This window comes from Labeo rohita, chromosome 5 (assembly GCF_022985175.1).
Source record: "Labeo rohita strain BAU-BD-2019 chromosome 5, IGBB_LRoh.1.0, whole genome shotgun sequence".
NCBI classification, from domain to species: Eukaryota; Metazoa; Chordata; class Actinopteri; order Cypriniformes; family Cyprinidae; genus Labeo; species Labeo rohita.
The window spans coordinates 43,718,410-43,743,851 of NC_066873.1; the positions used below are offsets into that span (position 1 = coordinate 43,718,410).

A 25,442-nucleotide genomic window follows, 5' to 3' on the forward strand; every position below is an offset into this window, starting at 1 on the left:
TGGCGGCACGGAATTCTGCCTTTGTCTCTGCTAACACTTTGGACTATAAATACGCCAACTACCAACTTAGGAAAACAAATAAATCAGCAAAACGTGAGGGACAGAGTGGAACAACAACTTGACAATCCTCGGAGAATGTGGCAGGGACTTAATACAATCGCAGACTTCAGAGGAAATATCAGCACACCACAGACCTCGGCCTCCCTGTGTGAGGATCTAAACGTATTTTACACTAGATTTGACACAGCAAACATCACAAGACTGGACAGGGTACGCATCATGGATGACGTTAATGCGCATACTGTGTCTGAAGAGGATGTATGGAAGTGCTTCAGACAGGTGAACGAACGCAAAGCCGCAGGCCCGGATGGAATCCCTGGCTGGGTCCTTAAATCATGCGTGGCTGAGCTTGCTGGAGTGTTCATGAATATCTTTAACCTTTCCCTCTCCAAGTCTGTGGTCCCAGCCTGCTTCAAAATGGCCACTATTGTCCCTGTACCCAAATCCTCTATCATCACATCCCTGAACAATTGGCGACCGGTGGCCCTGACCCCCATTGTAAGCAAATGCTTCGAAAGGCTGGTCAGGAACTTCATCTGCTCTGCGCTACCTGACTCACTGGACCCTTTACAATTTGCATACTGCCATAACAGGTCCACTGATGACGCCATAAACTTGACACTACACACTGCCCTCTCCCACCTGGAGAAGAGAGATACGTATGTGAGAATGCTGTTTGTAGATTACAGCTCAGCATTCAATACCATTGTACCCTCGAGATTGGACATGAAACTACAAGAGCTAGGATTGAGCAGCTCTCTCTGCAGCTGGATCCTCAATTTCCTGTCCAACAGATGCCAGATGGTCAGATTGGGCAGCGTTACTTCATCCTCCGTCATAATGAACACTGGCGCTCCACAAGGGTGTGTACTGAGCCCTCTCCTGTATTCACTTTACACCTATGACTGTAAGGCCACTAGCAGCTCCAACATCATTGTGAAGTTCGCGGACGACACAACAGTGGTGGGTCTCATCACTAGTGGTGACGAGATGGCATACAGAGAGGAGGTCACTGCCCTAACACACTGGTGCCAGGAGAACCATCTCATCCTCAATGTAGCTAAGACTAAAGAGCTGATAGTGGACTTCAGGAGGTGTGGAGGGACACATACCTCCATCACCATCAATGGCGTTGCTGTGGAGAGAGTAAGCAGCTTTCGTTTCTTGGGTGTACATTTGGCGGAGGATTTCTCATGGTCAGTCCATACGGACAAAATAGTGAAGAAGGCGCAGCAGCGCCTCTTCTTTCTCAGGAGACTGAAGAGATTCGGTGTGAGCCCCCGCATCCTCAGGACCTTTTACCACTGTGCCATCGAGAGCATCCTTACGGGATGCATCACTTCCTGGTATGGCAACAGCACCGCCCATAACCGGAAAGCTTTGCAGAGAGTGGTGCGGTGCTCTGAAAGGATAACTGGTGGTGAGTTTCTCTCCCTCCACAACATCTACAGGAAGCGGTGCCTGAGGAAAGCGAGGAGGATTATCAATGACTCCAGTCACCCCAGTCATAATCTGTTCAAATTACTTCCGTCAGGCAGGAGGTATCGCAGTATCCGGTCCCGAACCAGCAGGTTGAGGGATAGTTTTTTCCATCAGGCCATTAGACTGCTGAACACTGATCTAACACTATATAGACATCCTTTGTCACTTGCACTTCATACTGCACATATTGCACTTAGCACTTAGCACTTTACATTGTGTATACACATATTGGGGATATATGTGGATATATATGTATGTGTGTATATATATGTATATATATATATGTATATGTGTAGACATGCAGGTATATTTATGCCTTGTGTGCATATGCATTCATGTGCGTATTTATTCATTGTGTGTATATTTATTCTCTATTCTTTATTTTTGTTATTTGTATGCCACTGTTGCTGAGAGGCTTGCACACAAGAATTTCACTCATATGTACTGTACCAGTAATGTGAGGTGACAATAAAAAGTGATTTGATTTGATATTGTCAAGGTTGGTGGACGTCTTTATGGCATTGATATCTGAAGAATCTAAACATCTGATCATATTGGTTAAAGACTGGCATATTTCTAACTTGATTTTGCGCCAAATTCATGAAGAGGTAGGACATAATGGATGGAATTACATGCTGGGGGGGGGAAAGGTACAGTTCTGTCACTGTAGTGCGGTACCCTAAGGTGCAAAGTGAAAAGGTACAAATATGTACTTTCAAAATACTAAAATGTACCTTTAAGGAACTTGTATGTACTGTTTAGAGGTAGGTACACTCTTAAAAATAAAGGTGCTTCACAATGCCATAGAAGAACTTTTTTTTTTTTTTTGTATAAATGGTTCCATAAAGAACCTTTAACATCTGAAGAACCATCCTGTTTCACAAAAGGTTCTTCAGATTATAAAAAAGTAAAAAAGAAAGGGAAAAAAAAGAGGTGGTTGCTTAAAGAACCTTTGCCTGAATATTTAAATTTTTTTTTTTTTTTTTTTTTTTTTTGTGGAACCAACAATGGTTCTTCAATGGCATCACTGTGAAGAACCTTTTAAAGCACCTTTATTTTTAAGAGTGTAAGGTACAAAGATGCTTTTCTCTTGAAATTCACGTGAGGAGTAAAATGAACAAATAAATGTTTGTGTGAGCAAAAGCAGGTAAGTTACATGTAATCTTGATCTCTTCCGTCTACATCAATCATCTGGATACAATGAACAAGAGTGTAACTGTCAGCATCTTGCAGATGTACTGACTGAATGAAGATTGAGCCTTGATAGGACACTCAGATTAATCAAGTATCGTTATTTATGGTTTTAGGTGTTATAAACAAAGATCTCAGGTTAAGTTTGGCTTAAGTTTACAGTCACACTTGTGTCAGGATCTTTTTGGTTCTACAAAACATTACACAATACAGTTTAAACACATAGTTCACACAAGGTTAGAAGGCCATATATATTTATTATAGAAATAAATATCAATTTAAAAATGACCGCAAGATAAATATTTTTGCTCTTACACTGTAAAATATACATTTTAGGTATGGAAATGGAAAAACACAATTTTGATGTGGGATATGGTCATTGCGCTTGCTTATTTCAGCTTCTCTCATGATTTTGGTTGGTAAGGAACGTATTAGTGTGTATGCAGTTTCCGTAATTTTTCACAGGTGTTTTCCCCATGTTTGCATTTGAACTGTGTTGTGTTTTAGGGTTAAAGGATTTTTTTTTTTTTTTTTTAAACTGTTGACTGTCAACCATGACTATAATACAGGACATGTAAAGCCACCATCGTCCTTTCAAAATATATTTACATCTTTTATTCTGTGTGCAGCTAAAATGATAGAAGAATGTTATGAACGGCCACCTGATGTGAATAAAAATTGTTCTTACATCAGTCATAACCTGAATACAGTGGATCTGATGAGACAAACTTTCTTTACATTGTTGAAAGCATTGAGCAAGTCACATTTTTTTGCATGTTTTTTTTTTAGTGTAAGGAGCAGAAGCAGTAACATCTTGAGTTTTATTTGCATAAATATATTTTCTACCTATATATTTTTATTTTAAATATATATTTAAAAATATATAATTAGCTTTATATATTATACTTATTGTCTGTATAACACATTAAAGTTCAGCAAAGAACATGCTTTACAATGTTCAGAAAGTAATATTGTATAGTTATATAAAAAGAAGCATTAATAAATCATTATTAATGTAGCTGCTGTATAGGCTGACCTCACCATAAAAAGCTTGATAATAAATTAACTCTTAAATCACCATTATGTGTCAGGGGACGTGTGTGTTCTAGTGAAATGCATGAGGAAGTACTAAATAAAAGTCTTTCATAATTAACCTAACCGCAGAGCTTTAAGATATGGAATGAAAACATCATGTGACACTGCATACAGCACATATTATTTGATTGTAAAAGTAGTTTGTTTTTTTGATTGTTTGTTTCTTACATCTTTCAGTAAGGGGGTTATTTTCAAAGTCAGTTGTCCCTTTTGACACCAGTGTGTTTCTATAACTTGTTCCATCATACTGTAATTCTCAGTGAAGATTCAAGACAGACTTTTCTGTAAAAACCATGTCATAAGATACATTTCAGTTGGATTGATATTCAATGTGAGTCACTGGTGCTTGGACCCTGATGATTGTTGTTGGGGCTATATTTAATTTTGAGGCTGTCTATTTGAGCACATTTTTGTATGCGTCTTTAGATTTACAGGTGAGTTCATGTAGCTGTAGATGTAGATGTAGATGTAGATGTACAGCTAATCTGAAAATCTACTGCATCTACCTCTGAAATGCTAAAGGTGCCAGAATGATCATTTCATTGCACAGTTTACACATGGAGTGCATGTAAACTTATGTATTTACAGATGTGATGTGATAGGCATCTTTAGTGTGATCACATGGTATCCCAATGATGGCTCAGATCATGTGACCTTGGCAACATAAATAGTGGATCAGAATCAGTCTGAGAGTCAGATTGCCTGATAACATTTAGATTTCATCCAGACTTTAATCATCAGCACTGCAGCCATGTCTGACTGGAGCCCGGTGACGCCTGTCACTCCAGAGGTGAACAGCATCTGCCTTCAGGTATGAGACACAAAATCACTCATTGTGAATGCATTTATATATTATAGCATACAATATTTGTAGTAATTTTTGAAGAGATTGCTCTGTTTTGCTTTTCAGTTAAAGTCACAATTCTACATATATTGTTTTAATACAATAATATATTAATTTAGTTATACACTTAATTTATACATTTTATTTATAACTCCAGAGACCAATGAATTCAATCTTTTGTTTATTCAGGTAAAGCCACAAGTGGTGAGCATGGCTGGAGCCAATTTTGCGGTTTACACTCCTCTGGACTTTATTTCTAAAAATGAGGCTGGAGTAAACTACACATACATAGTAAAGGTAATTGTGTGTTTTTAAGGATTTTGAGCTTGTAAATGATTTGTAAGTGATTTGCATCTTGACTGAGAAGGAGCACCATACCACTGTATAAAATTTATCTGCATTTGACTCCCTGCAAGATAAATCATTTTGTTGCAACTTTGTAGTATTGCTGGAAAATCTAGTTCAAATCTAGTCTGCAGCAGTCACTATCTCTAATATTGTCTGTCATGGAAGAGATCACGTTTATCACTTGCTGCTTTAGTACATCACATCTGATTAGGGCATGGTAAACCTGCATAGTGTTTTTCTGTATATACTCATGTGTTTTTGTCTTTCTCTCAGGTGAGTGTTGAAAAAGACAAGTGTGTTCATGCAAAGATATCACAGGCCGGTGAAGGACAACTGAATTTGGAAGCAATCCGCTACCCAAAAAACATGGATGACCCTCTGGTCCCCTTCTGAACACTTCTAACCACATACAGAAATAGTCTGTCTTATCAGACACACACAGGAAAATGATTCAAAACCATTACTTTACTCAATAATAAAATCAATATTCAAATCCTCTTGTGTCAGTGTGTTTATCTGTGGATATAAACAAAATCAAACATTACTAACAATGTTTTATGCTAAAACAACTTAACATAAATGTTTCTCATTATTACAAATCATTAAAATAGGAAATCATTAAAAGGGAAAGTAAAATAGTAATACTGCAAATATTATTACAACTTACATTTTTTCTATTGTAATATATTTTAGAATATATTTCAACAAAACTTCAAATAAAATTATTTAAGTAATAATTAGCTTTATATAGCAAAGTGTTTCCCAACCCTGATCCCGGAACAGGATTAAAGTTAAATATTAAGTAGATAAATATTGGTCATGAAGCTATTGCATTGGTCATTAAACACAATAATTGTCATCTTTTATTTTAGTTGAGGTAAAGTGTTTAACTGGAATTGAATCTGTTTCTCAAGTGTATGAACCAACTGAAGTTCAAGCATAGCATTATTATTAGTCACATCTGTAAACATAATTCTGCATATTCATTCACTACTATGGATTGTACGAAAGAGTGAGAGAATATGTATATGTAAAAATGTATATATTTAAACAGAGCTTGAAAAACAGCATGGATTGTTGCTCTGGAAATTTCTGCTGCTATGTCAAGCTTATACAGAAAATCCTGATGTTAATGTTTATAATGCTTGCTTTCTTCAGGCCTTATAGTCATATTTAGCACTAGAGATGATAACGATAGACTGCCTCAATGAAATCTTAAAATCTTTAAAGAAAATTACAAATTGCACATATAAATCCCAAATGAATCATATTTTAATGCTTGCATTTAGGAAACATTGCAAAGTAAAATGTGTACGATTTGATCAATTTTTATTCATTTACTATAAAGAGAAAATTAAAAGTGTCTGGGTAGGGGAAAATGAAAATAATAATAATAATAATAGTAATTAGGCATATTTTAGCAATTTCAATCTTTCAAGACTCACAAACATTAGAAAAAGCATTTTAAAGATCATTACCTGGTCAGTTTTTGAAGGCATTTTAGTGGCATCTTCCATTGCTTTTGATATTCTAGTCACATGTATGCAGTTTGGTTGTTAAAATTCAAATTTTTCCATTTGTTTATTTTAACATTTAGTGTGACATATGCAATGTACTTATGAAATAATTGCATGGTTAAGTTCTCTTGAATTTGCTCTGCACTATTAACATGGTGACTGATTTAAAGTGGATTTTTTGTTTTTTTATTTTTTTATTTTTTTTTTGCAAAGTCTGAAACCACTGCTTTGGTTTGTGTTGTTAATAGTAAATAGTCAATATGAAAACTCATGTAATAGAGCACCATCTTGTGGCTCAATTCTGACAAAATTTCATGCACATAATTTTCCACAAGGCTGGTGAATTTTAATTGGTTGTAGGAAACCGAATTTGTTAATGTAGTGCATTCAAATTCTTCTCACAAAGAAAGTGTCACTCTGAATTTATTTCAGTAGTGCTTTAACAGTGCTTCTTTATGAATTCAAAGTTTTACTATTTTGAATTAGATTTTATTTTTTTATTTTTTTATTTAAATTTTAGTTAAGGTTTTAGAAATTTTGTTGTGTGCTTGTTGTTGTTGTTTTTAATGTATCTAAATATTCTATTTTATTTTAGTTTTAGTTATTTTACTCACTTTACTAAATGAAAGTAAGAAATGTTGTTTTGGCATCTACCTGAATTTTTTTTTATGTGTTTTATTTATTATGTTTTATTTCAAGTAACAAAAATGGTTTTTATTAATTTAATTTTGATAGCTACAATAACCCTATTTTATAGTGTTTTGAAAAATATTAATGTACCACAAATAGCTTTACATATTTTTCAGCTGGGTCTATTGCTGTAAATGATATTATGGCATAAAAGCAACCAAATGATCAAACATTTGAAATGCAGTATTCTTTCTTTCTTTATTTATTTATTTATTTATTTATTTATTAATTAATTAATTATTATTATTATTATTATTAGTATTATTATTATTATTATTTTACCAAAAATATATAGACACATCTGAGAAATCATGATGAATAATACATTTTTGGTCTGTGTTGTCATTTTAACAGTCAAGTGTTCATAAATTGAATGAATTATCATTATTAGGTTTTTGTGATTTCCAAATGCAGATTTAAAACATACACACAGATTTAAAACATACACACACATTTAATTGCAATATTTGTAGAGCTTTTTCTAGCAAATAAAATATTTTAGAGCAAAAAATTATAGCCTTTACAATCTATTATTTTATTCATTTTTTTTTTGTATTCTATACATACAGGTCTGTATGTATTTCATTTTATTTCCCTTATACAGTTTGTGTAAACCATGTGGTTTGCCAACTGTGTAGAGATGAGATTTATATAAATGTCCCAGATGAAAAGAAAACAAATCATAATTGTTCTGCTTATGAAACAATGCATTATATTCCTACAACCACTGGAAACAAAGCAGTTATATAACTGATGCCACTATTAAAAACAAAAAACAAAACATAACTATAAAAATTTCAACTATTGAACAAGTGCATTCTGCAACTTAATTCATATGTGAAGTGCGTACTGCTAGGCACCTCTCAAGTGTCTAAAGTTACCAGCTGTGCCGCTTGGCTGTATAGCCGTTTCAATACCCTCTTCCTTTTGTGTGGTTTAAAAAAATGCTCATGCCCCAAGCATGAGCATGCCTCCGCAAGCAGTTCTAGCAGCTTTCTTTTCTCCTTTCCCCTTGCATGCTCGCCCTTCCTTCTCTCTAACTTCTGCCATTCCTAACCCATCCCTCCAAAGGCTCTCGCCTTGGAACCAACCCTTGTAGCCAGCAGCATAAGGAGTCTTCAGAAGCCAGAGGCCTTCAAAACCTATATGCGGTCAGACCGCTTCCATATCAAAGAAGCTCACCGAATTCTCATCAGCCGACCCCTCTAACACCAGTCTATCCCTGTTCACTCAAACCCCTTTAACACCACCAAAACCACCCATAGCGGCTCATCTCCACTTCAACCATCCCGACAGCACCCCGCTCCCACAGAAGCCCCCTCCGCATTCCCCCACTGCCGCAACACTGTCTGCTCCTGCAGGAGACTTCTCCGCTTTCCCCACTGCTGCAGCAGCACATGCTTCCGCTGAAGCCAGGGGCGTCGCTAGGGCTAATCATTCGGGGCTCGAGCCCCGAACGTTTTTACTCCAGCCCCGAATGTTTTTTTTGTTTGGCCCTATGATTTCCAAGTCAAAGATTAAATTAATTAATCAAAAGTTGGTCCTTAAACTTAAATCAAGTCGCGATAGGGACTAGTATCTGTAAATATGTCTTAATTATGCCGCAAAAGGATATTTAAATATGAATCCTGCTGTTCTGCGTGTCTTTTTATGAATGAACGGTGCGGATGCGCGGTTTCGTTTTCTACACATGTAATACTGGGGCGTGCAGTGATTTTAGCGTCTGCCGTTTCACTAAATGAGGGCATAAATACATTAGTCACTTAATGAGCATTTCACTGTTTCATTTGAGTAAAAGAAGCGTCAAATATATACACAGAAATGTAAAGGTATTCACGGCAAGTCGGCAACCCGTCAAAATAAAAGTTCGGTTTAACTTTATTCATCATTCAGTATAATGTACGTGCCTACTACTACTACTATTAATTAATAAAAATGTATACATTTTTTTCCTCACAATATTTCTTCCATGTTTTACATTTTAATAGTAAATCCCCTTTATTTGCCAAAAATAAAATATCATTTTCATTAAAAGATCAATTAAGTCAATATTTTTTACCTTCATCTGATAACCAGAAAAATACACAATACAGAGTTCCATAAGGCTATTGTAAAAATAAATAAAAGCTGTTTTATGCATTCAAATAAAAAGACATGCTAAAACATAACAATAAAACGTAAAGTCAGAAAAAATAAAACATTTTATAGGGTCCCAAACATGTAAATTTTCTTAACTTTTGATAAATTGACGGTAAATTGTATAAGAGTCATGGTTTTAATTAATTACTAATTAAATAATTAATAAAATTAAATTTAACCATTAAAAAGAAGGCCAGAAAAATGAAAACAGAAAACAGAATTTGAAAAAATAAATAAATAAATTGGAATTTGGGGGGTGGGGGAATAGGGCCCAATTTGCATGCAAATTTGTTACAGTTATAAATACATTTTCAAATGTATTATTTTATTTGTCTAACATATTTTTGTAATGTTATAATTTTGTTATAATACTTTGATATGTTTGCTATTTGCAGTGATTACTATTTACTATTGTTAATAGTGTGACAAGGTCTTTAACCCCCGGTTTAATGCCCCTGGACCCACCTAGTAGGATCCAGGTTCAACCACTTGTGTTGAACAAAATCTTATGTGCGCATGATGTGAGCCCCCACCGACTACCACTAGCCCCTGATGTTTTGGCACCAGCCCCGGATGTTTTAAAATCCTAGAAACGCCCCTGGCTGAAGCCACATTCTCTTTTCAGATGCCGCAGCAGTGCCCGCTCCTGCAGGAGCCTGTATCTCTTCTTCCACTCATCTCTACTTTCCACTGCCACAGCAGTGCCCACTTCCACAAACCCACGTCCTCTTTCCAGATTCCGCAGCAGTGCCTGCTTCCGTAGAAGCCACATTTTCTTTCAGATGCCGCAGCAGCGCCCGCTTCTGTAGAAGCCTCATTCTCTTTCCAGACGCCACAAGCAGTGCCCGCTCCCGCAGGAGCCTTTCTTCTGTATTTCCCTCCCACTGCCGCAGGAGTGCCCACTCGCACAGGAGCCACATTCTCTTAGAGATGCCACAGCAGCACCCACTCCCACAGGAGCCCTTTTTCCGTAATTTCCCCCACTGCCGCAGCAGTGCCCGCTCCCGCAGGAGCCCTTCTTCCGTATTTCCCCCCACTGCCGCAGCAGTGCCCGCTCCCGCAGGAGACACATTCTTCTCTTACAAATGCCACAGCAGTGCCCACTCCCGCTGGAGCCCCTCCCACATTTTTCCTCTGCCGCAGCAGTGCCGGCTCCTACAGGAGCCATATTCTCTTATACATGCCACAGCAGTGGCGCATTGGTTTGATCGAAACTGTGCAGTGCAACAAAAATCAATCTGAGCCTTGAATAAGCCCCCCCACATTTTTCCTCAAGTGTGCAGTGCAGTTTTGCGTGTGTTTGAGCCTGTTTACAAACCTGTTGTCCAACAAAGATATCGTTTACTGACATGCTTTTTCTCCAAATTAACTTCATAAAGTGTTTGAAATAACCTTTTGCGATCAAACGTGGCTTTGTATTACAGAATGAGGCAGAAATCATATTTTATAGTATTATAAAGGCTATGTCGATTAGCATTGCATTATAAATATACTTTATCCTTATAAAAATATCCAAGATTGCTTGAAGAACACAAACCATATATTGTATCAATCGTATGTTTACTGTCTTCAAGTTTCCTCAGCCCTAACTGTAAGTACTACTTAGTTATTTATGTGGTGAAATGTTGTGTAACAATAGTGGTATGACTGCACTGTATCCAAAAATGTCTGTCTAGTTTGAACGTGCAGCTTGCTAGCAACTGATTTCTTCATCGCAACTTTGCATTCAAATATTTCATCTCAGATCAGTGTTTCATTTCTACTTGTTTTTGTGGCAAGCAGCTGTGGGATAATGTACATCCAGCCATTTGTTATTGCAAAATAAAGATGTATATTATCCCTTACTTATTATAATGTTCACATCCACCCATTTGTTATTGCAAAATAAAGATGTATATTATCCCTCACTTATTATAATCTTAATTCAAGTGATAATTATTTTTCTGAAAACTTTGTACAGATAATATATCTGAGAACTTTCATTATAAACTGTACCAGAATATATAAAACTCAATATTTCCTTACTACTGTAACTTAAATATGTTGAAAAGTATCAAGTGTGATTATTCAGGCTTCTTTTAGACCAGGGTTGCCTAGCTTATGATTCATCTGACTGTGTCAATCTTTTTGTTGAGTGTATTTAAATGCACTGTACTTTTCTGGACACAAAAAAAGACACAAAAAACATTTTTATAAAAAAAATATATATATACAATTTGAATATATGAAATGTACTTCCCTTTATTTTAGAATTTCCACTTTTTTATATAAAACAGATCTGGAATGATGATGCAATTATCTCACCACAATACACAATGTTAAAATAAACAAAGATGTGTTGGTCTTCTAAAACTCATTTACATACAGTAGGCACTGGACTGGAGATCATTCAGTGGTGTAGAATTGAATAAAGCTTTTGTAACAGCATTAGTTGAGTATATCACATGTATCAGCATATTCTGTATACAGTATGGCATTTTATTATCTGTGTGCATGTGTTAGAAGTATTCAATACGATCTTGTTGAGTTTTAGACGTCTGGATCCCATGCAGCTGGAGTTTTTCTCCACTGTGAGGAAGCGATTTATGAACCCTCAGATGAACGAATTGATCATGTCCTACATGTACCTGAAGAGAGATATGGAGAATGAAAATACTCAGTTTACAAACACTTTGAACTGTTTGAAAGTAGATATTGATGTCAGTATGCAAGTTGCAACATAGCAGTCAAAACAGCTGATAAAATCAGATCACAATAATCCACACCACCCCAGTCCATCAGTTAACATCTTGTGAAGTTAAAAGCTTACCTTGATAAAGTAGTTGGTTCCAGCCACAACCTGAGTGGTGAAAGATTTGGCAACGAAAACATCAAACTTCTTCCCTGCCTTCTCTTCTGCCTGATGTTTGACCCGAATCAAAAGATACAGATTTCATATTTAATGCAAACATGCTTAACTGTCATTAAAATAAAGTCAAAACCAAAAAAAAAAAAAATGCTGCTTTATCACAAAACATAATTTCTCGTGTGTTCTTTTCCTCTTTGACCTATAAAAGCCTGTTTTGCAAAAAGGAAGTGATTTGTCAAGTTTGACAACGACACACCCAAACACTTACTCAACACCGTGTGAAGATGGGCAATTTGTTTATGTTTTGTTTAGGCATTTATTTTATTATTTTATGGATCTAGACTATGACACATAAAGTATACACACATTTTTGATAATGGTGCACTGTTTTCACTGTATATCACGGTAATAATAATAAGTCTTTTTGAAGACTATAATAAATTTGAGCATTCTGGTAAGCAACACATTATTCTACAATGCAGTGCATCACACAATGTAAGTTAATTTAATAAAACATAATGAAATATTAAAATTAAATGCAAAGATACTTTCTTTTTAATTGCTTCCTTGCAACTTTTTAAGCTTGCATTAATACCATTTATTGATTGCAATCTCTGTTGCATACTATTGTGTTACATTAGACAGAAATTTATGGATAAGGATAAACTTTGTTTGTCCCTGAGGGGAAATTTATCTTTATCTCTGAACAAACAATACTAATAAATAAAGACAAATAAAACAATTAAGAACATGCATTAAAAACACAACAACATATATACATATATATAGTAAGGCAAAATGCAACACACGGTGAAGTGCTAGTATGCTTTAAGTGCATTGTTCTTCTTGGTAGAGAAAATTTTGACTTTAAATCATTTAAGATTAAAGAGCTGAACACTGTGATTCTACATAAATCATTTTTATTTATTATGTTAATTATTGTATTAACATATAGCATAGTAATTACTAAACATTAATAAATAGCTAATAACAAATAATAAATGCACATCACATGTATCCCCATATCGGCTGACTTACAGTATCTAAACAAAAGCAGAAGGTCCAGTCTCACCTCATCGCAGATCTTCTGCACCTCGGGTGTGGCTTGCTTCACCTGGGATGAACCTCCATCCTTTGTCGCCATGGCTGTAATTTGCTTTTGATCGGTGTCGAGATACAGCAAAATGTTGCCAATTCACAGAAATGTCACTGTTACTGTATTTATGTTGTGTTGATCATATCGCTATGAGCCGTCACTGGAATGCACCATGTGTTCAGAACAGGCAGGGGTGATTAAAAACAATTTTACAAAAAGTTATGCCTGGAACAGTAATGATATATAACTAAAGCATATATACATTTATATATGCTTTAGTTATATATCATTAGAGATTAGAAATTATGACATAAAAGTAAAATATATACATAAAAGTAAAAATTATGACACTGAATCATAATGGGATAAAAAGTCAAAATTATGACATAAATTGTAATAATGAGATACTCATAATGAAAAAGTAGACATCTTTAGACATCTTTTTAAGGTCAATGGTTATATTGTTTTGCCTTTAAATAAATATTATCCAGAGTGCATAACCAGGTTTTGGCATTTTAAAATTCTCCAGTGTTTGTTTTGACGTATTCAACAAGTGCTAATAAGCTTTAGACATCTGAATCCAGTGCAGATGTAGTTTTTCTACAGAATTCATTCTCTTCTGTATGTACCTAAAGAGGTTTTATTTATTTATTTATTTATTATGAATATGAGTAAAAAACAACTTTCTCACAGATCATTTTTGTTAAGTTTGATGAATTACTATGACAAACCCTTATGGTTATTGATTCATTCAGGTTATTAAATCAGTATTCCCATGAGAATCTAGACTATAAGCCATTTAGTAATACACAAGTAATTGTTTTGACGATGATGCGTTGTTTTCACTGTTAATCAATTTTGGAGGGAAAAATAAAGAATTTCATAACAAATTGTTAATTTAATAACTTACAAAATAATATTTTAAATATAATAAAATATAAATTAACCAAATACATTTAAAATTAATATTTCTATAGGCTGCACAACCCTGTTATTTATATTTGTAATATACAGTCATGTGAAAAACTTAGGACACCCAATTGAATTCCATGGTTTTACGTATCAGGACATCATTAAAAAAAACTGGTCCTTGGCTGGTCTTAAAATTTTGAAAATAAAACCTCAGATGAACAACAACACATGACAAATTACACCCTGTCATTATTTACTGAACCAAAATAAAGCCAAAATGGAAAAGCCATTTGTGACAAAGTTAGGACACCCTTACTGTTAACACTGGAATTAAGAGGGTAAATAACAGTCAAGCACTGCTAATCAAATACCTTTGATTAACTGATCATCAGCAAGTGTGAGCGCCTCTATAAAAGCATAAGCTTTGACAGTTTGCTGGTCTGGAGCCTTCAGGTGTGTGTTAACACATTGCCAAGAAGGTAAGACATCAGCAATCATCTTAGAGAAGCAATTGCTGCTGCCATCAATCTTAGGAGAGTAATACGGCCATTTCCAAACTATCTGAAGTTTATTCACAAGTGAATGACATTTAAAACAGACACCTTTCCTTCCAGAAGTGGACGTCCCAGAAAATTCACCCCAAGATCAGACCGTGTAAAGCTCAGAGAAACGGCAGACAACCCAAGAACTACACCTTATACTATACAGGCTTCAGTTAACGTTAAATGATAAAGTTCATGACAATACAATTAGAAAAATATGGGACAAAATGGCATGTTTGGAAGGCTTGGCAGAATAAAGCCTCTTCTATCTAAAAAAAGAACATTGCTGCACAGTTTAGGTCTGTAAAGTTGCATCTGAACAAAACACATGTCTTCTAGAATAATGTCCTTTGAACAGACGAGACCGATGTGGAGATGTTTGGCCATAATGCACAGCCCCAAGTTTGGTGAAAAAGTAAAGAGCATATCAGCACAAACACCTCATACCAAAAGACAAGCATGCTGGAGGAGGGCTGATCATTTTGGGCTTGTTTTTTAGCCACAGGACCTGGGCACCTCACAGTCATTGAGTTGACCATGAACTCCTCTGTGTCAAAGTATTCTAGAGTCAAATGCGAGGGCGTCTGTCCGACATCTAAAGTTGGGCCAAAATTGGGTCATGCAGCAGGACAATGATCCCAAGCACACCAGCAAATCTACAACAGAATGACTGAAAAGAAAAGTATCAAGGTGTTGCAATAGCCCAGTCCACGTCCAGAGCTCATCCTGACTCAAATGCTGTGGTGAGAGCTGTGCATAAGCAAATGCCCACAAACCTCAATAAACTGGAGCAACGTTGAAAAGAAGAGTGGTCCAAATTCCTCCAGAACGACGTGAGAGACTGATAAAGTCACACAGAAAATGAATGCTTCAAGTTATTGCTGCTAAAAGTGGATCTACAGGCAACTGACTCATAGGGTGTCCTAACTTTGTCACATATGGCCTTTCCCTCTTGGCTGTATTTTTGTTAAATAAATAATGACACAGTGTGATATGTCATGTGATGATGTTGATCTGAGGATTTATTTTTCGAAGTTTAAGACCTGCCAAGGACCAGATCATTCTTTATTATGTCCTGATACAGAAAACCGTGAAATTCAATAGGGTGTCCTAACTTTTTCATATGACTGTCTATATCCTTTTATCTGAATTGTTTCATTGTAACTTATATGAAATGTAATTATTTTCCGGATCATGTGACACTGAAGACTGAAGTAATGATGCTGAAAATTGAGATTTGCATCACAAGAATGAATTACATTTTAAAGTAAATCCACATAGAAAACAGTTATTTTAAATTCTAATAATATTACAGTTTTTACTGTTTGGTTGTTAAAATTCATATTTTTTCATTAGTTTATTTAAAGATTTAGTGTGTCATAAGCTATGTAATATGAAATTAAATATTTGCATGGCTGGCATTATTAAGATGGTGACTTTGACTTAAAGTAAAGTTTGTTGTTTTGTTTGTTTTTTTAAAGTCTGAAACCACTGTTTTGGTTTGTGTTCTTAATAGTAAATGTGACTAGTCAATATGAAAACTCCTGTAATAGAGCACCATCTTGTGGCTCAATTCTCACTAAATTTTGTGCATATCATTTTCCACATGGCTGGTGAATTTTAACTGGTTGTAGGAAACCGAATTTGTTTGTGTAGTGCATTCAAATTCTTGTCACAAAGAAAGTGAATTTGAATTTATTTCAGTTTGAAAATCCCTGTTATTATACCGTTCGTCCATCGTCGGTTTGTTCAGTGCTTGATTATGAATTCAAAGTATTTTGAATGAGATATTTTTGTATTTTCCATTTTCATTTTAACTTTAAGGTTTTGGCAGTTTTGTTGTGTGTTTGTTATATATATATATATATATTCTATTTTATTTTACTACTTAATATGGTTAAACTAAATGAAAGTGAGAAATGTTTTGGCATCTATCTGAAAAAAAGTTTTTTAATGTATATTATGTTTTACATTTTATTTCAAGTAACAAAAACGTTTTTATGATTTAATTTTGATAGCTACAATAACCCTATTTTATAGTGTTTGTTTAAGCTATTTTGAAAAACATGAATGTACCACAAATAGCTTTACATATTTTTTAGCTGGGTCTATTGCTGTAAAGTTTGTGCTGAAAAAATTATATTATGGCATAAAAGCAATCAAATTATCAATGCAATATTCATTATTTATTTATTATTATTTTCTTTTTTTAACAAAAAAATATAGACACATCTGAGATATCATGAATAATACATTTTTGGTCTGCGTTGTCATTTTAACAGTCAAGTGCTGCAGAAATTTCATTCATAGTGTTCATAGCCCTTCACAGAGTAGAAATAAGCTTCATTTACTGAGGCTCCAGCTCATTCCATTCGTTGTATCCTCCAGCATAATGACGGGCCCTGAGAGACAAAAACACACTGATGATGAGTTTTGTAGTTTGTGAGTGAGCATAAATTAAATGATTTATCATGAGGTTTTTGTGATTTCCGAATGCAGATTTAAAAAAATGCACACACATTTAATTGCAATATTTGTAGAGTTTTTTCTAGCAAATAAAATATTTTAGAGCAAATGATTATAGCATTTACAATCTATTATTTTATTCATTTTTTGCATTCTATTCATCTTTAGGTCTGTATGTATTTTATTTTATTTCCCTTATATAGTTTGTGTAAACCATGTGGTTTTGCCAACTGTGTAGAGATGTGATTTATATAAATGTCCCCAGATGAAAAGAAAACAAATCAAAATTGTTCTGTTATTCCTACAACCACTGGAATCAAAGCAGTTATATAACTGATGCCACTATCTATTAAAAACAAAAACAAAACATAACTATAAAATATTTTAAAATAATTTTTTTAACCTATAAAACACTGCAGAAAAACAAAACAAACGAAAGGTTAAAGGAGAAGTCCACTTCCAAACCAAAGATTCACATATACTGTTGTCACCCCCTTTTCATCCAAGATGTTCATGTCTTTCTTTCTTCAGTCCTGAAGAAATTATGTTTTTTGAGAAACTCTGTGTATTCTGACTCAAGACGAAAAATTCCAATCGTATTTTCTCCCTCAACTTCAAAAATCATTTTAAAATCATCCTACATCACTGCAGAAGTACCGACACAGTCTTTGCAAAGTGAACATGCAAAGAAGATCAAACACCCTTAACAAAAAAGGTAAAACAGCGATATAGGACGATTTTGAAGTTGAGGGAGAACATGAGATGGGAGTTTTTCTCTTTTTTTTTTTTTGTCAGCTAAGTTTTATTAAAAGATAAAGATTTTGAAGATTGATTTACAATCTCACATACTTTGTTTCTATTACTTTTACAAAGAATACAATCAAAATTATGAAAGAAAACAAACTAAACATTCAAAATAAACAATTAATTTTTTTTTTAATTCCTGACATTAAACAAATAACTGTTTACATGCTTAGGACGTTTGTATTTGAAAATGTACAGTGAGACTTCAGATATAAAAACGCTGACTTGTTACGTGATGCTTTCTCATTGAAATCTTATAATTTCCTATTCATTCAATAGAATGTATGCGCATACTAGGGAATACTAATATGGTGACGCGGTGGTTTTATGACGTCATGAGCAATCCAGTTCTCTATTATAGATCAGTGCTTCCACCTCCTCTGTATTTTTACCTTTTTTTGGAATAACAGTTATAATTGCTTCATTAAACGTTGATGGTAGTCCAGTCACTAGTGCCTCCTCAAATGTTTTGAGAAGGTAGGGGGAAAGTGTATCATTACATTTTTTATATAACTCAGAGGGCAAGCCATCCGGGCCTGGAGTTTTACCACTCTTTAAGGAATTACCTGTGCTTTTTAACTCTTCTAAAGAAATATCCTTATTAAGGGAATCACGCTCATCCTGATTAAGAGAGGAATACACTTATTTAGAAACGTATCCATAGCTTGTGAGTCAGTCCAAGGGTCAGAGGAGTATAAATTTGAATAGAATTCCTTGAAGCAGTTGTTTATATCTTGTCTGTCTTAATCAATTTGTCTTAATCTTATGAATTGTCTTATCATTCTCTAATTTACCTAACTGTCTTGCAAGTAGTTCAAATATTTCTGTTTAATGAAAAGGAATGATTTACTCAATTTGTCTGAAACAATTTTATTATATTCATATCTTAACTGTAGAATTTTTTTGTATTTTTCTAATGAGGGATTTTGTGCATTTTCATTATCTAACTGATGAATTTGTTTCCCTAAAAGTTTTGTTTTATATAGTTTATTTTTGGACCCCTGATAAGAGATAACACATCCTCTTAAAAATGCTTTCAGTGTTTCCCAAAGTAGTCCTGGTGAAACTTCGGGGGTATCATTATTCTCCAAAAATATTTCCAATTGTATAAGCATGTAATCATGAAATTCAGGATCACTGACAAGCCGCGGATCCATTCTCCACACAGGACGTGAGGATGTTAAATTATTAAGTTCAAATGTAACAGGAGCATGATCTGAAATTAGTATATCATGGATCTTATTATTCATGACATTGGAAATTAATTTATTTTCTACCAAAAAGTAATCAATGTGTGCGTATACACTGTGAATTTGTGAATGAAAGGTATAATCTCTCTCGGTGGGATGAAAAAGTCTCCATATATCCACTAAACTACAGTTATTAATAAATGTATTAAAACAAATTCCTTGAGTTAGACTGAGGGGCTCTCTTAATTCAATTCAATTCAAATTTATTTGTATAGCGCTTTTCACAATACATATCGTTCCAAAGCAACTTTACACCAAATTGAAATTTGGACAGATCATCTTAGAAGATCATCTGTCCAGGTACGCATCTAAGACACAGTTAAAGTCCCCCCCCCACCACGATTAAATTAGTATGAGACATATTAGGAATAAGATTAAACACTTTCTTGAAAAAATCATTCACTAACGTAATAGAGGAGGAATGCATCTCGCCAGATAATATAATGTACCGACCCTCTTTGTGTGTTTTCAAGGTTTTAAGTTTAAATGATATTTAACAGAAAAATTGGACTGATAAATATTTTCTATCCAGCTACATTTCAGCTTATCCTTGGAATCAAGTTTCAGATGTGTTTCCGGCAGAAAAATTATATCCGCAGCAAGTGATTTTCAGTGTGATAGTACTTTACTTCTTTTAACAGGGTGATTTATTCCTTTCACAATCCACGAAGCAAAAACAAGCCCTTGTCTGTTACCTGATGTTACAGTATTACTTTGCATCATTCAGAAGCTAATAAATTATTATCACCATACATTTTACCACTTTGACATATCTCAAACAGGCTCCCCGTCATCTAACCAACAACTGAAACCAGTGGTACGAGATGAAATAGGCTAAATTTAAATGTTGAGTTGAAAAAAATAAGTATCAGAACAGTAATGAGTATTAACACACAAATTAATATTCTAGAGAAGGCCTAACATGAACATATTATTCTTTAACCTTCAAACATTAACTCAACGCAGCTCCACAGTGAAGAGTTTCAGAAGAACATCTCAGAGTATATAGAAAAGAAAAGGAACGGGTACCAAATGGTTGTGCCTAAGAAGGAGAGAAAAAAATGCACTCAACAAATGAGTGATCATCTTTAGGACAGTCACCCTGAGCCGAAGCAGTTTTCCGCAAACCTAACGGCTTTGTCTGGATCGGTGAAATAATGTTCCTTGCCGTTGTACATGACCCATAATTTTGCTGGATACTGTAGACCATACTTGACACCAGGTTTGTCCTTCAACAGTTCCCTTGCTCGTTTGAGATGGGAGTTTTTTTTGACATACCCTAAATGTCATAAACTGGAACAAAAACAGTCCAGGCAGAGTAAGACAAGACAAGCGTTTGGCATTAAAAAATATATAAATTGTATTATTTTTTATTAAAATAACCAATTGTTTCGATAGATAAGACCATTCTTTCTCAGCTGGGATCATTTACAACCGCATTTAGGATCGTTTGAAGCCGATATGGACACCATATCAGTCCATTATATGTAGAAAAATGCTGAAATGTTTTCCTTAAAAAACATAATTTCTTTACAACTGAAGAAAGAAAGACATGAACATCTTGGATGACAAGGGGGTGAGTACATTTTTTGTAAATTGTTGTTCTGGAAGTGGACTTCTCCTTTAAGCTTCTTTTATTTCAGATAGTTACAAAACCAACATTTCTCATTTTCATTTATTTTACCTTGATTTGCTAAAATAATTAAAACTGAAATAAAAGTCAGTAAAACTACATAGATATATTTAAAAATGCTAATAAAAAGTTAGGTTAAGGGAATAGAAAATACAGCTTTTACAGTAGAAAACCCACTGTATTAAATAAGGTCTATGGATTGTTCCCATATCTAGAAATAGCAGTGTGTGTGTGTGAGTGATCATATACCTGCTGTATCCCAGATCTCTTGCAATCTCTAGTGCGGTGAGGCTGCGGATGCCCCTCCTGCAGTACAGCACAAAGTCTGAATCCTCTAAACCAGGCTTTGGGACGCCGTAGCGCTCTCTAAACTGATCTGGGTTCAGTCTGAAGGCCTGCTCCACATCTCCCACTGCATGACCAAAAACACTGTAACTCATCATGTGTGTGTGTGTTTGTGCAGACCTTTGTGTGCTGGTGACTTACAGGGAATGTTAGTGGCTCCTGGAATAAATCCTGCTTCCAGCTCGTTTGGTTCACGAACATCGAAGAGCTGGATGTTTCCAGTCGACACCATTTCCTTCAGCTGCTCGTACGTCACAACATCATCTGAAACACACGATGGGTGAGAATGAGTCTATCTATTGAATAAATGATATGATATCCATACACATGGATATATGGATAAATATCCATTTATATGGATAAATATACATCTAAAATGGCACACGTAAAATGTCAAAAAATAAATATAGCTGTATCATTTCAAACCTAACAACCTTTGGTAGATATTGTAGGTTTTTTTAATGTTTTTGATATGTCTTATGTTCTCCAAGGGTGTTTTTTAACAATTAAAAAATACAGTAAAAACTGTAATATTATTAGTATTTAAAATAACTGTTTTCTATGTGAATTTATTTTAAAATGTAATTTATTCTTGTGATGCAATTGTCAATTTTCACCATCACTACTTCAGTCTTCAGTGTCACGTGATCCTTCAGAAACTAATTACATTTCATATAAGTTACAATGAAACAATTCAGATACAAGGATATGTATATAACAAATATAAATAACAGGGTTGTGCAACCTATAGAAATATTCATTTTAAATGTATTTGTTTAATTTATATATTTTATTACATTTAAATTATTATTTTGTGAGTTATTAAATTAACATTTTGTTATGAAATTCTTTATTTTTCCCTCCAAAACTGATTAACGATGGAAACAATGCATCACTGTCAAAAAAAATTACTTGTGTACTTAATAGGTCATAGTGTAGATTCTCATGGGAATCTAGACTCCCACCCAAACACAACAAAATGATGATTCAATAACCTGAATGAATGAATAATCATAAGGGTTTGTTACAGTTATTCATCAAACTTAACAAATATGCTCTGTGTGAGAGCTGGTTTTTACTCACACTCACAATAAATAAATAAATAAATGCAGCATAAGAATACAATGTAGTAATATATAAGAATAAGTAGTAATATATACACCATGTATGGATGAAAGTAATAATTTAAAAAGGTGTCCTTATTTTAAGGTGTCCTTGTTACACGGTACATGTACTTCCTATTATAATTAACAATAATTACGCATAACCACATGCAAGTAACCCTAAGCCAAACCCTAATCCTAACCCTACCCATATAGTAAGTACATGTAGTACTTAAGTGTTTAATTACACTTTAACAAGGAAAGCTTAAAATATAGTGTAACCAAAAAACAATTTTTTTTTGGAAAATGGGTAAGAAATTAAGAACATTCTAGAACAATGTTAAGAACATTTGCAAGACACACACACGTTTGAATTAAATATGAAATCTACATCTTTTAATTGGCTGGGAAGATGTTTGATGTTTTCACTGCCAAGCTACACTTGCAACTTGCCATTAATATCTACCTGCTGAAAGTGTACAAGTTTATAATAATTGTATAAACCTCTGAGTGTTTTCATTCTTTATATCCCCCTTTTAGGTACATACAGAAGAGAATGAATTCTGTAGAAAAACTACATCTGCACTGGATTCAGATGTCTAAAGCTTATTAGAACTTGTTGAATACGTCAAAACAAACACTGAAGAATTACAAAACGCCAAAACCTGGTAATGCAATCTGGATAATATTTATTTAATGTAAAACAATATAACCATTGACCTTATAAAGATGTCAAGGAGACAAAATTGTGACAGTTATGACAATTATGATATACAGAGTTCAAATTATTACATTCTAAGTCATAATTATAAAATAAGCTCTTAAAATTATAAGTAATTTTGACATGAAAAATAAAACATTTTAATGTCATGTTTGACTTTTATCGGATAATTATGGCTTGTTGATCTCATCATTTGACTTTTTGTCATGATTTAGATGTTTTATCTCATAATGTATGATTCAGTACACTGTAAAAAATAAAAAACACAATTTGTTGAGTTAGCTTAAAAAAATTTGTTACCCTGCTGCCTTAAAATTTTAAGTTCAGTCAACTAAAATAAGTTTAGTCAATTTGAAATGTTAAGTTGTACTAATTAACAACTTAGATATTTGTGTTTGCTAAACTTAACAGATGGGTAAGTAACCCAGCTGCCTTCAAATTTTAAGTTGATTCACATCAAATATCTAAGTTGTCACTTAGTATAATTTAATGTTTCAAGTTAAATAAACTTTTTTTGAGTTGACTGAACTTAAAGTTTTAAGGCAGCTAGGTTACAAATTATTTTAAGTTGACTCAACAAATTGTTTTTTACAGTGTATGTCATAATCTATAATGAGATAATGACTTTTTATCTCTTATAGTTTTGTTTTTTTTTACATTTGTCATAATTTCTGGGTTTTATCTCATAATTATGACTTTTCTCTCATAAATAAGACTTTTTATCCTCGTACCTTTATCTTATAATTATCTCAAAGTTATAATTCTTTAAACATAATTTTATCTCATTAAATTTATCTCATCATTTTAACATAACTGACTATTTATCTGATCATTTTTTCATCATTTCTACATTTTGGATCTCAAAATAATATGAATTATGACTTATGTCATAATTTTGGCTTTTTATCTTATTATGACTATATGACTCATCATTTTATCTTGAACTTATACTTTTATGTATATATAATTTTAACTTTTATATCATAATTTCTACTTTTTATCTTATAATTTTAACTTTTATCTAATCATGACTCAGTGTGTCAGAACTTTAACTTTTTATGTCATAATTGTTACATTTATGTTATAATTTCTACTTTTTTTTTATCTACGGTACCTCATAATTTTGACTTTCTATGCCACAACTGACTTTTTATCTGATAATTTTTTGTCATCGTTTCAACTTTTTGTCTCATAATCATTAGAGTATCTCATAATTTAGACTTTTCGTGTGATAATTGATTATTTTCTCATAATTAAGACTCAGTATGTCATACTAATTATCCTAACATGACTTAGTGTTATAATTTTATCTATAATTTTTACCTTTATGTATATATAAAACTTTACTTTTATGTCATAATTTCTACATTTATCTCAAAATGTTTACTTTTTATGTTATCATTATTCAATGTGTCATTATTTTTTGCATTTATGTCATAACTTCTCATCATTTCCACTTTCTATGTCATAACTGCAACATTTCATCTACTAATTGCAATTCACCAAATCTTTTTTTGTGACAGAAAACGGCTTTCATAGACATCAGGCAGGATATGGCAGTCAACTCGTTCATCATATGATGCAACATTAAACTTTCATTGACCCATGATTGAGTCACTGACCATACGTGCAAACTCGCATGTAGACATGTAGACAAGTGTTACTTTTGTCACGTTCGTTAAATTCATAGAATTATTTTGTTTCGCATATAAGCCAGTGAAATACAAATACAATACACATTCAAGTATTTTAAAAACATTTCTCTGACATTTTCAGCATTTTAGACATTATTATTTTGTCATTAACTCAGATACAGTGAGAGTTGAATACTTTAGAGTATTTACCTGTAGTTAAAGGTTGATTGTCAGATGTTTTGGTCCATTTACTGCAGCTGTCAGCTCCATTATCACATTGATCCGTAATGTGTGCTGAGACAGACAGAAGTAGGAGCGCCACTAGAGCGCACACACCTGACCTCAGGTGCATACCTGTATTCATTTTTGTCGAATTCAAAATAAGATGCGTGCGCTTTAAAGTACAGACAGAATTAAGTCTAAAAACTTCAGCTATGACTGATCTAAAGCAGCGTATTGTGAAACATGAATCACGTTTTCCTCCAGGCGGCGCTTAGAGGCTCAAAAGCCAATCACGGTATTCGTCTGGTTGTATATGTGTGGGTGTTTTATGTTTTATTAGAAATATTTCACTATAATCGTTTAGACCTATTTATTTAATTGAGAAATGTCTTATATAGACATGCAGTTTGTTCCCTATTATTCTCTTAAATTTAACTAAAACAAATCTTTATCTAGTCATCACAATCGACTGTGATCGGTCCGTTCATACCAGCGCTGAG

At 33.8% G+C, this 25,442-nt stretch overlaps 3 protein-coding genes across 3 annotated transcripts; 1 reads left to right on the forward strand and 2 right to left on the reverse strand.

Moving 5' to 3' along the window:
* Positions 1-4,527: 4,527 nt before the first annotated feature.
* Positions 4,528-5,515, forward strand: LOC127165480 (cystatin-A). The gene is made up of 3 exons (XM_051110147.1): positions 4,528-4,639; positions 4,862-4,969; positions 5,294-5,515. The coding sequence occupies exons 1-3, from the start codon at positions 4,580-4,582 to the stop codon at positions 5,411-5,413; spliced, it is 288 nt and encodes a 95-aa protein (XP_050966104.1). The 5' UTR covers positions 4,528-4,579; the 3' UTR covers positions 5,414-5,515.
* A 6,081-nt stretch (positions 5,516-11,596) lies between these two features.
* LOC127165479 (cystatin-B) lies at positions 11,597-13,449 on the reverse strand. Its single transcript, XM_051110146.1, has 3 exons — positions 13,287-13,449; positions 12,176-12,265; positions 11,597-11,993 (listed from the first exon to the last, which is right to left on the reverse strand). The coding sequence occupies exons 1-3, from the start codon at positions 13,356-13,358 to the stop codon at positions 11,865-11,867; spliced, it is 291 nt and encodes a 96-aa protein (XP_050966103.1). The 5' UTR covers positions 13,359-13,449; the 3' UTR covers positions 11,597-11,864.
* A 3,488-nt stretch (positions 13,450-16,937) lies between these two features.
* LOC127165475 (thiosulfate:glutathione sulfurtransferase) lies at positions 16,938-25,206 on the reverse strand. Its single transcript, XM_051110143.1, has 4 exons — positions 24,931-25,206; positions 21,404-21,526; positions 21,167-21,329; positions 16,938-17,166 (listed from the first exon to the last, which is right to left on the reverse strand). Exons 1-4 carry the CDS (start codon positions 25,082-25,084, stop codon positions 17,112-17,114), a joined length of 495 nt encoding a protein of 164 aa, XP_050966100.1. The 5' UTR covers positions 25,085-25,206; the 3' UTR covers positions 16,938-17,111.
* Positions 25,207-25,442: the final 236 nt, after the last annotated feature.